This window comes from Cnephaeus nilssonii, assembly GCF_951640355.1.
Source record: "Cnephaeus nilssonii genome assembly, chromosome: 6".
Lineage (NCBI taxonomy): Eukaryota > Metazoa > Chordata > Mammalia > Chiroptera > Vespertilionidae > Cnephaeus > Cnephaeus nilssonii.
This window is the reverse complement of record NC_137077.1, coordinates 88,718,467-88,736,159: the sequence shown is the minus strand read 5'-3', so window position 1 is coordinate 88,736,159 and position 17,693 is coordinate 88,718,467. Positions and strand designations below refer to the sequence as shown.

The 17,693-nt window shown below is 46.5% G+C and overlaps 1 protein-coding gene across 1 annotated transcript in view; it reads right to left on the bottom strand.

The window, feature by feature from the left end:
* Positions 1-17,693, bottom strand: part of CRACR2A (calcium release activated channel regulator 2A) — a gene marked incomplete at its 5' end in the record, with an annotated part of 73,375 nt that overhangs the window by 47,408 nt on the left and 8,274 nt on the right. Inside the window, 3 exons of the mRNA XM_079775442.1 lie at positions 11,776-11,922; positions 15,701-15,884; positions 17,011-17,122. Of these exons, the coding sequence (XP_079631568.1) occupies positions 11,776-11,922; positions 15,701-15,884; positions 17,011-17,122 (443 nt within the window). The remainder of the gene's footprint in view (positions 1-11,775; positions 11,923-15,700; positions 15,885-17,010; positions 17,123-17,693) is intronic.

Below are 17,693 nucleotides of genomic sequence, written 5' to 3'. Positions count from 1 at the left end.
TAAAGACTTCTAAAATTCTTAAATCTTGCTTTTATCAGATTTCCTTTGTTTTTCTAAAAGTTTTTGCCTTATAACTATTTGCTGCTATGTTGTTTAGTGCATAAAGGTTTATATCTGTCGAATCTTCTTTATGGCTGAAACTTTATACTATAAAATATTCCCCCTTATCTCCTTTTATTTATGCCATTGGTAAAAATGTTGAACAAGACAAAAACAACAATCTATAATAAACCTATCTGAGCTATTAATTAATAAATGTGGGCATAACTATTAAACCTGTCTTCTATTAGCCATTCTCAAACATCCATCTTCCAGGGCATTAATTATTTCATTGTCTGCTGTTTATGCCTAGTTATTGTGAGCTATAAATGGAAGAGGAGAAAGAGAAGAGATAGATGAAATAAAAGGGAAGGAAAAAGACCTGAGTTCTCAGGGGGACAGAGAAACAAATGTGTGATGGAGCCAGCCAGAGTAAATAATAGTCATGAGCACTAATATTTATCCTCTCCTTTCATTATGATGCCTAGATGACGTCTTTAGCATATTCCTCAAGGTCATAAGCCCCATGTGACAGCTACAGTTGGCTCAGAGTTCATTGAACCAAGAGTTGAAAGGCCTCAGTTCAAATCCTGGTTCTGGCATTTATAAACTTTTTGGCCTTGGACAAGTCACATTACCTCAGTGGGCCTGAGTGATCTATATCTGAAAAATCAGGTGGTAATACCTACTGTAGAAAAGGGTTGTGAGGATTAAATAAGAATATGCATGTGGCAGTTTCTGGACATGGGAGCTAGAAGATATGGCAGTGAGGGGCCAGTGAAGACTGCAGTTCTGAAAGGTATAGTGAGAATACCTGTACAACAGCTCACAAGATGTGATTGGGGTTGAACCTCACAGTCAGCCAGCCTAAAGGGAGATCACACTCACGAACATGACAACAACAATCAACATGCAATTGCAACAGGAGAGCCGAAATAATTACAAGGGACATTTCTAGACACCCAACTCAGGAGATCAAGGAAACTGCACCACTGGATCCCACAGGACACTTACTACATAAGGCCATCCCACAAAGACTGGAAGTCATAGCAGTTCTATCTAATACATAGAAACAAACACAAGGAGACAGCTAAAATAGGGAGACAAAGAAACAACCCCCAAATAAAAGAAAAGGAGGAATCTCCAAGAAAAGTGCTAAATAATATGGAGGCAAGCAATTTATCAGACATAGAGTTCAAAGCAATGGTTATAAGGATGTTTAAGGAACTTAATGATAACTACAAGTAAATTAATGAAAACTATAAGGAACTTAATAGGAACTACATCAACATGAAAAATGACACAGAAACCATGAATAAGAACCAGTTGGAAATAAAGAATACCATATCTAACATCAAGAATACACTGGAAGAAATTAAAAGTAAGCTAGATCAAGCAGAAGATCAAATCAGCTATTTGAAATAAAAAGTAAAAACAAAAACAACAAAAAACCCACCACCCAATCAGAGTAACAAAAAGAAAAAATAATTTTAAAAATCAAGCATAGTTTGGGACAACATGAAATGTAACAATAGTCACATCATAGGGGTACCAGAAGGAGAAGAAAGTGAGCAAGGGATACAAAATCTTGTTTGAAGAAATAATGACAGAAAAAGTCCCTAACCTGGTGAATGAAAAAGTCACATCAGGAAGCACAAGAATCCCAATCAAGACAAATCCAATGAGACCCACACAAAGTCACATCATAACTGAATGGCAAAGGTTAAAGACAAAGAGAGAATCTTAAAGGCAGAAAGAGAGAAACAGTTAACTGTAAGGGAGTTCCCATAAGGCTGTCAACAGAAACACATGAGGCCAGAAGGGATTGGCATGAAATATTCAACATAATGAAAAACAAAGATGTGATACCAAGACTACTCAATACAGCAAAGCTATCATTTAAAATAGAAGGTAAAATAAAGAGCTTCCCAGATTAAAAACAAAAGGCTAAAGGAGTTCATTACCACCAAACCAGCATTGCAAGAAATGTTAAAAGGACTGCTTTAAGAAGAAGATATAGACAAAGAGAGGAACATACGTATAAAGAAAAAAATGGCAACAAATAAGTACCATCAATAATAACCTTAAATGTAATTGGATTAAATACTCCAATCAAAAGACATAGGGTAGCTGAATGAATAAGAAAACATTACCCATATATATGCTGTCTAAAAAAGACCTACCTCAGAGCAAAAGATTCACACAGATTGAAACTGAAGGGATGGAAAAAAATATTCCATGACTTTATGGTCAATTAATATTTGACAGAGGAGGCAAGAGCATACAATGGAGTAAAAACAGTCTATTCAATAAATGGTATTGGGGTAATTGGACAGGTACATGCAAAAAAAAAAAAAAAGAAACTAGACCACCAACTTACATCATACATAAGAATAAACTCAAAATGAGTAAAAGACTTAAATGTAAGTCATGAAACCATAAAAATTATAGAAGTAAGCATAGGCAGTAAAATCTCAGGCAATATTTTTGCTGATATGTCTCCAAGAGCAAGGGAAATACAGGAAGAAATAAACAAATGGGACTGCTAAAAAGCTTCTGCACAGCAAAAGAAACCATCAACAAAACAAAAATGGAACCCACTGTATGGGAGGACATATTTGCCAATGATTCATCTGATACGGGGTTAATCTCCAAAATATATGAAGAACTTGTACAACTCAACACCAGGAAGACAAGCAATCCAATTAAAAAATGGACAAAGGACCTGAATAGTCACTTCTCTAAAGAAGACATACAGATGGACAATAGGCATATGAAAAAAATGCTCAACATTACCAATCATCAGAGAGATGCAAATTAATACAATGAGATATCACCTCACAACTATCAGAATGGCTACCATCAATAAATCAACACACCATGAAGTAGACCCCAGCCCACAGTGCCTTGCTGGACTCCAGCTGACAGTAACTCTGTGACCACAGAGCCTTGACTGGAGGGAAGTAGAAGAAGCTGCCTGCTCTGGTGGTGGGGAAGATGGTAGAGTTGTTGGGGGAAACGTTAAGAAGGCTGAGTCCAGGAAAGGGAGATTTTCCATAGTGACGGGAAAAGTAACAATTATGTACTGAGGACACCATATGTGCAGTGAGGGATCTGAAAAAATGAGTCTTCCTGAAGGTCAGTATGAAAAGCTCAGATCCAACCTAGAGCACGGAATGTCAGCCAGATATCTGCCTGTGGCAGGTGCCCCCTCTCTAAAGGAGGAGCATAAATGTCTGTGTTTGTGTGTGTGTGCACATGAGTGTGTGGTAGTGGAGACTGGAGGATGGGACGTGTGGGAAGAAGGCAGAGGTGGGGAAATACTGATTCTCATGAAGGCTTAGGTTCTGAGAGGCCTTTACAAGGTAACTGGAAGGTGAGAGGTAGTTAGCAATAATTTACTCTGCAAACCTTCCACAGGTGTTATGAAAATTAATTAACCTTCACAAAGTGCTTTGCATACTGAGAGTTAAGGTACCACACTAGAGTAAAGCATTACTATTCCATACCACAGGCCAACACCTTCCTGCTCTAGAATGTTATTTGGTCAAATATTATTTTCCTTGTTCCCTCTCTCCTTTGCCTTCACTCAAGAGCAAAATCCATTCAGAGTTCGGGGGGGTCTCAGAAAGCTATTTGGTTCACCTTCTAGGTTCTATGTAGGGGTACTTTCTTCAGTGCAGGAAAAAAGTACCTTCTCTCTTCCCTAAATGAAGGTGTAGTTTTGACCTTGGACAGAACAAGTGACATCCTCTCTAATAAAATGGTAATATGCAAATTAACCATCACTCCGCTACATAGGCCACGCCCACAAGCCAAGCCATGCCCACCAGCCAATCAGGGCGAGTATGCAAATTAACCCCAATCCAAGATGGCTACAGGCAGAGAGAGCAAGGTTTCCCAGGTAACAGAGCAAGCCAAGCTTTCCATAGCGGTTGCAGGCCTAAGCCTCCACTCAAGCTACAAAGTTTCAATTATAGAAGGTAAACAAATTCAAACAAATGGCGGCAGAATGGAGCTTGAGAGAGCAGGCCAGGGTTGCCGGCGGAAACAGGGGAAGCAAAGCTTTGCACACACCCTGGCGGGGCTCACCCACTTAAGGCTACAAAGTTTCAATTGTAGAAGGTGAATTAACTGCCACAGAAATGGCTGCTGCCCCAGGCTACAAAGTTTCAATTGTAGAAGGAAAATAAATTCCAGATTCCAGGGCCTCCCCTTGGGTTGCCAGGGGGCGTGGCCGGCCTGCAAACCACCATAGGCCCCTCGCTCAGGCCGCCCCACACCCCAAGGGAACCCCCACCCTTATCTGTAACACCCTTCAGGGCAAACCAGCTGGGCCCCACCCGTGCACCAGGCCTCTATCCTATCTAATATAAGAGTAATATGCAGATTGATCATCACTGCAACACACAATATAGCTGCCCCCATGTGGTCAAAGATCCTGCCCCCATGTGGACACAAGATGGCCACCACAAGATGGCCAGCAGGAGAGGGCAGTTGGGAGGCACCTGGCCTGCAAGGGAGGCCAGTTGTGAGGGACAAGGCCTGCAAGGGAGGGCAGTTGAGAGGGACCAGGCTTGCAAGGGAGGGCAGTTGGAGGTGATCAACCCTGCAGGAGAGGGCAGTTAGGGGTGACCAGGCTGGCAGAGGAGGGAAGTTGGAGGCAAACAGGCTGGCAGCAGAGTGGTTAGGGAGTGATCAGGCTGGCAGGCAGAAGTGGTTAGGGGCAATAAGGAAGGCAGGCAGGCAAGCAGTTGGGAGCCAGCAGTCCTGGATTGTGAGAGGGATGTCCGACTGCCCGTTTAGGCCCGATCCCACCAGGATCGGGCCTAAACGGGCAGTCGGACATCCCTCTAGGAGTCCCAGATTGGAGAGGGTACAGGCTGGGCTGAGGGACAACCCCCCGCCGTGCATGAATTTCGTGCACCGGGCTTCTAGTTTCTCTATATTTTAGATAAATTTCAGAAGCTTGAACTCAAGGCAGAGCTTCAGAAATGGCCACCGGCCTTGGAGAGTGATCATCCTTATTTCATGGCTTCTATGCACGGGCAGTGGCCTGATCAATGTCTCCTGGTGGGCAAAGTCTGGTGAAAAGCAAAGGGGAAAGAACTCCTCCCCTCCCCATCACAGACTCTGAGCTTAAACAGCTCATGTATTCCACCTCCTTTGTTGTGCATGTGAAGAAAATGAGGGTCAAAGCAGTGACTGGACCAACCTGTGGTCACCCAGAGTCCATGGGTCAGAGCAGGGGAGAACCCAGGCCTCAACTCCCAATCTCATGTTCCATCCCCAACAGCACACTGTCTTCCCTAAAACTGAAAAATCCCTACATTTGCATTTAGGATCATCAATGATCCAAATACCATCTGGAGCCTGTCAATTGTGGAATGAGCAGACACTGGAGTGAGGAATGGAGCCAGCTGACTGCACTACAGGGCTGGGGAGGCCAAGATCATGGCCAAGGCCTGACTCCCTTCCCCATGTCTTTCCCACCTCCACCCCATATGCACTGATCCCAGAGTGGAAAAGTCTCAATGAGTCTTCTATTTGCCAGAGAAGAAAATGGAAGCAAAGTTCAGCCTCAACCAGCTTTGTGGTTGAGATGAGAATGTGAGGGTTTCAGATTCGCCACTGCCCCCTGTCACCTTCTTCAGGCAGTTGCAGTCTCTGCACAGCAAGGAGAAGCTCTTACTAGAAAATCCGTATTTACAATTTTCTTGTTCCCCTGGAAATAGTCTCTCTAGGACTCTCTAATTGTATGTCTGTCTCTCTCTCTCTCTCATGCACCCACATGCACATATGATTAGAGTAGAGCTTAATAAAAGGAAAACAAGAATTTGTAGAAAATTCTGCAAAGACTGTGAAACCACCAATTGAATTTTCAAGATGGATGGTTTCTCCCTAATTAGATTCTGCTGTCTTGTATAAACCAACTTTGCAGCTTTATCCCATCTTATAAAGCAAACCATTTTTCATTAGCTAGGTTTACAAATGATGCCCATGGAGCACGAAGAGCACAAACAGGCCTCACCTTTCCACTTGCTCTCAGGGCGACGTTAACAGCACACTGCTGCCTCAGATAATAATACACCAATGCAGGCACCTGATTAAGCCATAGCCTTATTAGCTTGAGCACCCCCCCCCCCCCCTGCCGAGAACTTACCTTTACTCTCAGAGCAGGAGTAAAATTACAGATGGAAGGGCACCCTGGTGTACCTTCTGCAGGTTGTTACATTCTGGAAGGACAAGCTAGAGCAGCATTTCTCAAGGTGTAGTCTGTGGCCTGCCTGCATCAGAACCACTGCGGGGAGAGCATTGGGAGGGGCCCCAAGACACACTGATTCAGAATCTCTGTGGAAGGGACTAGGAATCTACCTTTTAATCAAGATTCTCTTGTCATTGTGAAGCAAAGTAGCATTCAAGAATGACACAGCTAAGGCCCTTCCCAGGTGGCCAGATATTCTTCCTCAGTCTACTGTAAACTGTATCCCTCATGCTAAATGCAAAGGACGCTGAGCCTCTGCGCAGTGGACACGGAGGAGAGTGGCACAGTGGCCATCTAACCCCACTCCCTTGGAGAGAAGTAGAGGCACGGATGGAGCATTCCTCGCTTTGGAAGTTCAGCGGCGGAACTGCGTTTTAGCCTCAGGTTCCTGCATTTGACCTTGTCCCCCACCTCACCCCACAGGACTGTGGCTACTTCCCAGTGGACATGCAATAGAGTCAAACATTGTACCCAGGCTTCCAACTCAACTCTGAGGTTTCCTCAACCTCTGCCCCAAAGGACAAGGGGCTGGAGGATTGGATGCTCCCAGACTGGCCTTTTTTCCTATTCCCAACATGCATGTTTAAAGAGTATCCATGGCAGTGAGGTAAGGGGGACCCCGGATTATTTCTGACAATGCTGCAGAGATTGGGTCTCCTGACATCAGCTTTTAAGAGTTATCCCAGGCACTCATCTTGGCTGCATCCTCCTACCTCCCAGAACCCGGAGGTGAACCTGGAGAAGAAGCTGGGGGGCCTGTTTCACTCACTGCACAAAACTCTAATCCCAGGGCATGGCCCAGCCTGGGGAGCTGGGACAGGAAGTCCATGACCTGCTTGACCTGGTTAAGGCCAGATTTCCCCCAAGGTCAATCCCATCTCCTCTGGGCCCAGTGGGAGAAAGAAAGAGGTGCGTGGTTTGGAAAAGGAGGAAGAAGCAGAGGCCGCAGCTGCCAATGGCAACACTGTCTAGTGTTTCAACAGCATGGGAATTTTCTGGCTGGCTCTGTGGCAGAATTTTTATGGGTATAAACTCTGCCTCATCACTGTAATTGTAAACTCCTCAAGGATAGGGACTCTGTGTTCTATTTGCCTAACTCGGAGCCTGGCACAGACTAAGTGATCATTAAATGTGGGCGACCAGAAACACGTGGATCGTATCCCTGGTGCCTGGCCCTGAGCTGGACACACAGCAGTAATGACCTGAGCTCTCATTACCATCTCCGGGACAGGTGCACATTTCCCGGTGGAATTGAAATGTGATTCCCTGTACTGAAAGGGAGCTGTGGAGGAGCCTGGGAGGTGCTCCGAGACTCCTCAGGATTCCCCAACTCCAGCCTGAATTGGGCCATTCCCCAGCGCTTCCTTCCTTTTCCTTCACAAGCACCTTTCTCTTCCTCCCACACACAAGCCCAAACCTCAAACTCATCTCCTAGAAGATGCCCAGAACCACTTAACTTCACCCTGAGCCATCTGTAAAGAATCCCACTGAAATGGTCTACATTCCACTGGGGATACTGGTTTCCTGTTTGACTTCTGGACTCTGACAGCCCTTATAGATCACCTAGTCCAGTCATAACCCAAAGTGAGATGTGACCAACCTTTTCTTTTTTTTGTCTCAAAGAAAGGAGAATAAAAGAAACTCTAATAGAAAATGACAAAGAATGAGCACTATTTCACAAAACTTGTTTCAGTTAAACACTCGTGTATGGAAGTTACAAAAGCAAACGCATTCCCTTCTAGTGAGTCACAACCACAAACAGTTTGAAAAACACCAAGCCCATCCTCTCACATTACTGATAAGGACACGAAAGCACAGAGCTGTAAAGCACATCGCCTGAGCTCCCAGGGCTGTCAGTGGCAGTGCCTAGGCAAGAACTCCGGTTTCTCCTGTCCTGTTGCCGTGCTCTGGTTCTGCACCCAGAAAACACCCCTGGAATGGGACTGTCAAGAGAGCACCGTGAATCCCCCCCCGCCCCAGAGCTCCCCAGCCAGGAGTGGGCCTTCATCACCTGACCCCAGGTTGGGGAGCTGGCAGGGATATCCACAAATGATGGGCTCAGAGGCCTGGAACCTTTGGCTGAGCTGGTTTTGCACATTCAGCCATGACTGCCCTTGACATTCATCTTAAAACTTCTTAAGCAATAGCTAAATCAGGGCAAAAGCGCTACTGGAGGCCACTTTAAGATGCATGTGAGGGCTAGGAGGCTCTGCCGCAGGTCAGGAGCACAGGCCTCTCTCTGCAGGAGTATGGGCAGCACAGCAGCATCCTGCAGGTAGGATTCCAGGCCATGGGCTGGGCCCATTCAGACTGTGATTACCCTCACCTCCTTAGAGAACACGAGTGCCATCCTCTCTGGGGGGTGGGGGGTACCTGACTTGTGCTATGGTTCCTGGTGTGATGAATGCTATGGTCAGTGGGGAGTGGGAGTGTGGTGATGGTCAGAAACGAATCCAACCCCCTCATTTTACAGGTGAGAAAACCAAGGCTCAGACAGGCCCAGAGAATTGAGCAAGGTCACAGAGCAAGCTGGTTGGAGAGCCACATATGACTCAAGCTCAAGCTCCTCGTTCCCAGCCTCCCACTTCTCAAACCCATGTACAAAGCACCTGGACATCATGCTAAAATGCAGATTCCATAGAACTGGGGCAAGGCCTGGGATTCTGCATTCCTAAGAAATTTCCAGGTAATGCCAATGCTGCTGGTCCATGGACCACACTTTGAGTAACAAGGTTCTATGACAGGGTAAAGGGATCCTCACAGGTCACCTCCAATTATATCAAGGCTTCAACTCTTCACCTCAACCTGGCAAGTCCTCTAAGACTGACAAACATTTAAAACAATCATTATTATTATTTTAACATTCATTGAATACTTATGTACCTGTACTATTCCAAATGCTTACATGTATTATCACATTTAATCCTCAGAACTCTGAGATGGATATGATTATCATCCCAATCCTACCTAATAATAGAGTAATATGCAAATTGACCATACCTTCGCTACACTCACAAGCCACATCAACCAGCCACGCCCACCAGGAAACCGTCGCAGGGACGTTGGGGTGCAGCCGAGCCCAAGGCCGGGAAAGCCTCAGGCGGAGGCTTTCCCGGCCTTGGGCACCAGCGGGGAGCCTGCATGGATCGCAGGCAACCATCGGGGGTCGGCTTCTAAGATCCTTAGCAGGGATGCTGGGGTGCAGCAGAGCCCAAGGCCGCCGCCCGGGGCCAAGCCCCGACCCTGAAAGAAGGCAGAAGGCGGTGGCCACAGCCAAGGCCTGGGTCCCCGATGCTGGCAGAAAACTGGTGTAGGCAGCCAGGTGAATGAAGGTCTATTGCACAAATCTTCGTGCAAACGGGCTGCTAGTCTATATATATAAAAGCCTAAGCGATGGTTCTACCATTCAACTGGTAGCTATGACACGCACTGACCACCAGGGGGCAGATGCTCAATGCACAGGCATGGAAACATGGAACAGACTGATGAATATAAGAGGGAAGTGGGTAGAAGGAAAGGCAGGAAAAGATTAACCAGAGATTTTATATGCATACTAGAGGCCCAGTACATGGATTTGTACACTGGTGAGGTCCCTCAGCCTGGCCTGCAGGGATCGGGCCAAAACCAGCTCTCCGACATCCTCCGAGGGGTCCCAGATTGCGAGAGGGTGCAGGCCAGGCCAAGGGACCCCACCAGTGCACAAATCCATGCACTGGGCCTCTAGTTTTATAGATAAGGAAGCTGAGATTCAGAGAGTTTAAGTAACTTGCCTAACTCACACAGCTAGTAAGTGGCAAAGCCAACGTTCAAACTCAGATCTGTCTGGCTCATGGGTTAATCAGCTACAGACTATATGGAAATGTATCCTTAACCCTCCTTTCTCTGAGCCTTGGAGGCCTCTCCCCAGAAGGCTCATGACATTGCTCAGTCAAACCAGGTTCCCCCAACACTACTTGGTCACACTTTCTTATAACTCAGGGACCTAAAGGTCTTATTTTCTAGACCTCTGTGTACTAGTGGACCTCAACAAGTTATCTTTAGAGTTAATGTGTGTGTGTGTGGGGGGGGGGGGCGCGGGCGGTGGGCACAGAGTTTGGGTAATATATGGCAGCTGACCTACACAGTAAGACACAAGGCGATCTCTTTTTTAATTAGGGGCTTGCAAGCTTTCACTAAGGCCAGGTCCACACAGACTCTGAAACACTGCCCTCAGGAGGCTGTGCTGGTCACCAGGAAGCTTGTGGGGAAGTATCTGCATGGTTGGGGGTGTGGTCTGTGTTGGAATTGCTGAGGATTCCTATGGAATATAGGCGGGTCTCCAGGTGGGGACGAGTCTGTGGCTGAGGCATGCTTCTGAGCTTTACCCAAACGCAGCCATGCATTTTGGCTGCACATTCAGGATTATGCATCATCCTTAGTTACACCATGTTTCACAGCACATGAGCTCCCTGCTGTAATATACATTTAATGGCTGTGTACAAGGACAGCACCCAAATGGTACACTCATTCCCTTACTCCAGGTGAATAGGCTGGTTTTGCATCTGTGGCCAACAGGTGCCTGGCTGACTCCCATTTGACTCCTAAGCAGCCTCTTCAGGTGTTGGTGTTCACTGACTGGCCTGGTCCTGCCTCCTCCAGGCAAAGGAGGAATCCTAGAAATTGCTAGTTACCTAGAGAGGCCCTGAGGGCAAAGAAGGCAGTAGGAGAGACATGAGCTACAATGGCAGTGTGATCAGAGGGGGGAATTCAGTGAACCAAGGGCCAGTCCAGAGTTGGGAGTGTTGGTCCAGTATGCTGGAGCCTTCCTGTCCAGAGGTAGGTAGAGTGGTTTTCCAACTGGTCTCAGTGCCAGGCTGTCTCCCTCTGAACCCCGGCTCTGCCACTTACAAGATGTTTATTCTGGGGCTTGTTACTTAAACTTTCAGTCCCTTGATTTCTTCATCTGTGATGTGAATAAAAATAAATCCAAATGAGTGGATGACTCAGTTGGTCATCCGGGTGACTCAGTTGGTTGGAGCATCATCTTGTGTACCAAAAGGCTGTGGGTTCAATCCCCAGTTGGGGCGCATATGGGCAGCAACTGATCATGTTTCTCTCTCTCTCTCTCTCTCTCTCTCTCTCTCTCTCTCTCTTGCTCTCTCTCTCTTTCTATCTAAAATAAATTTAAAAAATACACATATCCGTGGGTGAGAATTAAAAAATTAATTAATTAAAAAGTAAAATAAAATAAATCCAAATGAGCTAGTGTATATAAAGCATTTAGAATAGCGCCTAGCATATGGTGAGGGCCTAACAAATGTGAGCAAGGGCTTAAATATAGATAGATATAGATATAGATACACACACACACACACACACACACATTATGACAGCAATGGGGCCGGCTCCTACTCTTACAGAATATAAGAGAAAGCGCCATTTACATTCCTGTTTTTCACACAGATGGACAGAGAGCAGCTGCGGGAACCCACTTTTTCAGGGCACACTCCAGTTCATTCTTCTCCTCATGGGCTTCTTGGAGCTGGGAGAATATTCTGGTCAGGAAATCCTCGAAGTTGGACAGTAAGTGAGGCTCATCCTTCTTCAGCTGCAGCCAGAGTTGCTTTACGTCACTTTCACTGCAAGAGGAAAGGGACGTTAATGTAGGAGTGTGGAAATGAGGCTTTAAGGGAACACAGAAGTCCCCAGCTGTGAAACAGACAGCCAGAAACAGCATCGTCATCATTATAATGACGATAGTGGCTTGCTGTGAGCATATTAGCTCATTTTATCTCATAGCAACCTCTGCGGCAGGTGCTGCCATCACCCATTTAGAGATGAGGTGACAGATGAGGAGAGGAGAGGTAGAGGAGCTGTCTCAGACCACTCGGCTGGTAAAGGATGGAGCTGGGAGGCACACTCGGGCTGTCTGGCTCCTGTGTTGACCTCCTTATCTGCCTCACTGGCTGCTTCCACTCCCCTGTCTTTCTCGAGGGGCTGGTGGTGCTGAGCGTGCACAGCTGTGTGCTGGGCACATCTCAGATGCCCAGAAGAAGAAAGGAGGACAGGAGTCTGGTGCATGTGAGGACAAATGCTGTGGAACCACAGGAAAGAGCTTGTCGCCCTAGGAAGAAAGGTCCTCACAGCTGAGAGGGAAAGACATGCCATTTGATGGATGGCAGAAGCAATTGTCACTGCGGGAAAAGGAAGAGAATAGGCAACACCCCACTGGGGCCCGGTGGCAGCAGGAATGACTGACAGGTGAAAGGAGGGGAAGCGGCAAGTCTGAAAGATGTGTGCACACACATGGAAAGACAAAGTCAGGAGGGAAAGAGCAGACAAGAGACAAAGACATAGAGGGACATGGCCAGAAACTGCCCCCCCCCCAAAAAAAAAACAAACAAAAAACACAACACATGCATACAGGGCACGTTCATATGTTCATGCACAGCAGCAGAGACAACTAGAGTCATGCTGACCAGCAGGGAGGAATAGGGAGGTGGTGTACACCATGGACCCTGCTCCCCTCTCTGGAGAAACTCAGTAATCTACAGCCAATGATCCCACTGAGCTAGACAGCAATCTGATTTGCACTCCATTAAATCCTACAACCACTATGATATGAGGGTAGCTATGATCAGAAACCTTCATGGTGATGAATAAAATCCTTTGTGCTTATATCACAAGCACCATACTTGAGAAACTTTCTTCAGGAGTGATATTTGATAGTATCATGTTACTAATGTGCCTGGAATGTAGATATTACTCTATGAGAAGAGACCAATTGAGAAATAGACCTACTTCTGGTTAGTTATCTTATCATCTGTCCAATTATCCCTCCCTCCTTCCTTCCTTCCCTTGCTCCGTCTCATCCAAAGATCCACCAACTCATCTAGACCACCTATCTGTCCATCTATCTACCCATCCATCCATCTATCTACTCACCCACCCACTCATTTATCCACCCACCCACCTACCCATCCATTTATTGATCCACCCATCCATCCATTTATCCACCCACCCATCCACCAAACAAGTATTTATTATCTGTTGAAAAACTAGCATTGAACTGGATGGCATGAAGGAATCTGGGAAACAAATGAAGGAGAGGTAAGGAGCTTCCTTATTTCCATAATGAGCTCCATTCTCCCCACACAGAACATGTTGTGGCTATCCACTTTGGATATGGCACTAAAGTTTCAGAGCTAAAAGGTCTCAGGGTGATACCACAATGGCCTCCTGTCACTATGACAGGTTGCTCTCCTTATGAGTAATTGCATTATAAAAAGATTCATCTTACTAGCCTAGGTCGGTCTTTTCACATCTGTCAAGTTCCTAATGGAGCCTGACAGAACCACCAATTGGGCTAGAACCTCCAGGAGATTTGCAGACCCATTTGACCCTTTTCCAAAGCTCTTGAACCGCTTATTAATGGCCACATCACCTCCCCCAGATTTCTAGAGAAAAGACAAGTCTTTAAACCCTTGGTAAAAAATAATAAGCCAGGCACATAAACAACAAAATCACTCAATGAATCAAACTATCAAAAAAAGGTAGGACTCCAGATGTCCATTCTACACCTAGGGTACTCCTCTGGAAAGATATAGGAGTATGGAGCTAGAAGGGATTCGGGTGGTCAACCTGCCCATCTCCCTGCTTCCAAGACAACACACAAGCCATCTTGGCGCGTGAAATATTAGTCTTCACAGACTCCTAGATCTATTGCCTTATCTGGAGTCCCACAGTCACAACCCTCATGCTGAAACTTAAGCCCTCTTCCATCTTGTTCAACCTCAATGAGGATGGAAATTGCTGGTCACCATCTTCTATGTATCAATTTTTGTAGGCCACTCTTGAGACCTTCCCCAGAGCCTTCTCTTCTCCAGGAATCTCATGTGACTCAGTTCTGCCTCTGACATAAGTCTCCAGAGTAACATCTGGTGAACTCTGATTTGCGAGCCCTGCCAGGAAGGTGGCTGTTCCGGAAGTGATGGGGGATAGAGAGGCACCACTCTGTCATTACAGTCCCTTGGCTTGCCCACACTGCCCTCCCCTTCCCCCTCCTCTAGGAGGAGGCTTTACGCAGCCACTGGCAGTGGTCACTGTGCTCTGGCCTCTTGTCCCTGGAGAAGCTGAGTCAGGTGTCTGACTAATGAGCTTCCCACATACCTGAGCCCCCAGCACGCCTGCCTATCCCACTCCAGTTCTGCAGATTTGCACCTGCACCAGCCCTCTAGGCCTGAGCAGAGCTGCTGCCGCTGCCACTGTGTCATTTCATTTCCTGGCCAGAGCCTCCACCAGGGCTCTCACCTAGACCTCCACCTGTCCTTTCCTTGCCTGGCACAGGCTTTCCCAACTTTTCTCAACTCTGACACAGCCAGTCAAATCATTTGCACAGCCTGTCATTTGCTAGAAAATTCACAGAGCAACAGACACTTTCTTTGGCCTGCATATTGTTGCAGGCTCCTTCTCTCCTGCTTCCTCTTTATCACAGTCTCCTCTTCCCAAGCTCAGGATACTTCAGCTCCAATCATTAGGCCACTCCCACCCTTCCTGAAACACACACCCAGCTCAAGACCTATAGACCCAAAAATGAAAAGGCAAAAGGCAACAGAAATAGGAGGCAGAGTATTCCATGTTTTTTCAGGTCACTGTATGGTTTCCATTAGTGATACCATCACTTTATTTTATTTTATTATTTTATTTTATATAATTTTAAATTCCATTTTAAATGTTAGGGCTTAGATTCTTCTGTCTCTTCCAAAACACTTTTTGCGAAAAAATAGAAAAATGGAGTATTATGTTTTGTTTGAAGTTCCATCTAAAATTTTTAGCTGAGCTACTGATTATCCAAGTGGTGAGCTGGTAAAACCTGGTTAATTTCCTGCCTCAGCTTCCTGACAGATTTGGTTTGGCTTGGCATACAATGTGCAGACACTTCCACATAGGGTGCCTTTGCCAGGAGCATACCACAGTGGGGTGGCTGGGATACACCGCAGCCCCAGAGAGCCTGGTTTGGCTCCAATGGAGGTTCCAATGCTGGTGAGCTGACGGTGAAGCCTTAGGCAAAATGCACTGCGAAAACCACAAGGCCTGGCACAGCCCTCTAATGTGTGAGCACTCCTCACTGAACCTCAGACTGTGCTGGTAATGAACAGCAGGAAACGCAAAGAGTGGAAGAGCAGGGAAATAGGTGACCCCCATGAAAAAAGTGGAAAAAGTAGAGACAAAGCCCCTACACCATGACACACAAACAGGACATTGCAAGGGCAGGCTGTATGGGGCAAGTCTTGAAGCTGGCAGCTCGGAGCCTGGGGCCTGGCTCTGGGGCTTAACAAACATTAATGGTTGAATGAAGCAGATACAGAGGTTTCTCCTAGGCTGGGTTCCCTCCCCCAAATCACTGTCACCACTTACTCTTCCAAAACATTTTGGGCTCCAAGTTTGTCCATCAGCATCTGGAACTGGGCTTCCTCATCTTCATCCAGGTCACCCAGATCCTCCTCTGCTCTGGACTGATACACCTTCTCCTCCTGGAGCTGGGCCGCCTGTTCACCTGCATCTCCCTGACTTGGCTTGCTCTGGCTGAAGAAGAAACGACCTGGGGGATGCATGGTACATGGTCTGAATCAGGCAATGCTCACCCAAGAAGACCTTCCCTTTCTCAGTTGCCAACAATCATTTGAGGTTCATCTGAGAGAAGAAAAAGGGAAACCACCTATAGCAAATATCCTAGGATAACATATTCTGGATTTTGTGTCTTTCCTACTCCCAAGAGACTCTGCCAGAAATGCTAGAATAGGACCTGGGAAAGGCAGAATGCATGGCAGGTACTCTGGCACCTTGGTGGTTCTCAGTCCTTTAAAGTCTGGCTTAGAACGCAGCTCTTCATTGATTTCTTCTCTAAGCAACAAGACCTTTCTTTCCATCACACCCCAGTGACCTGACTGCCCATGCTCCATGTTATCATCTATTTGGACCTACCAGCAGCATCGCTATACTTCACATTCGCAAATTACTGTATAGCTTTGGGTGCACTTTTCCCATTCTCATACGGTCTAGTAATACAGCAATCTGTCTTACCTTCCTAAGTCCATTGCAAAGGTCAGGAAAGGCCTCAGATACTTCACAGTAAACTATACGGTGCCTTGTAAGAGCCAGATGTGTGGTGAAACATGCCTGCTGATTTATCTGATCAGTATCTGCTCTAATCAATATCGGATCAATCTAATTTGATGGCATAGCTGGTTTTCTTGTCTTCTTCATGGATCTCTGATCTCCTTCCTCCTGGTTAACCTGGAATGACTGTCCTATTCAAACCCCCTAGAAAGCCCTAAACCTTGAGACTCAGCCAGAGTTGGGCTGGAGTGAGCCATGCAGTCATTCCACTTTATCGTCCTCTAGTACCAAGGCAGAAAGGAGAGGCTGGGAATCTCATGTCAGCTCCCCCTTTCGTGCCAGGCCTTCTGCCAGAGCTTCTCTGGATTCCACTTGCCATTCCTGGTGGCAGGGAACTTGGCAGTGACAGTGTGGTAAGCACTGAGAGCGCAGTGGTGTGAGCAGCCAAGGAAGACATATGAAAGAGCCACAAAATCCAGAGCCTGAACAGGTCAGGAAGGCAGGAGAGCTTGTGCTCCCAAGACCCTGGGATCTGGTGGGCAGGGTGCACTTTCTGCAGAGTTAGGTAGACCCAAACAATGGGGGGCCCCACATCCATCAGAACTTACTAAACCCAATGGTGAACTCCTCTGGAGTCAGGAAGCCATTGCCATCAGCATCCAGGGCATCGAACACATCCTCCAAGTCCTCCAGGCTGAGGGGCAACTCTTTATGGAGCCTCTGAAAACAACCCAGACCGCAATGGTTAACACTCATGATCATGGAGGATGGCCTGGGACCTCCTGCCAAAAAAGGTCCAGACTTGGCCCTGTCCTACAAAAGCCAGAGTGAGCTTCTGAAGACCACGTCACCATTCTTCTCCTCCTTTAAATATTAGAATGTCTACCATTTATTGGGTGCCTACCAATGTGCTAGGCAATTTGCTAAATGAGTTATAAGTAAGTATTTAAACATGTATATATTTATTAATATATTTATATAGCTTCTATGTTAATATATCTCTGCATTGAATTCTCATGACAACCCTCAGAGGTGGATGTTATTATCTCCTTTTTATAGATGAGATGTGAAGTTAAATGACCTGTCCCACGGTTGTCTAGCACAGCAGTCGCCAACCTTTTGGACCTCACGGACCACCAGTGGTCCGCAGACCACCGGTTGGTGACCGCTGCTCCAAAGGTTTCCTTAAACCAGCAGTCACCAACCTTTCGGACCTCACAGAATGACGTTGCCAGGAGTCATGTCCAGGTCTGACTCCAAAGCTGGTGCTCCTCCCAGCTGTAATGGACCG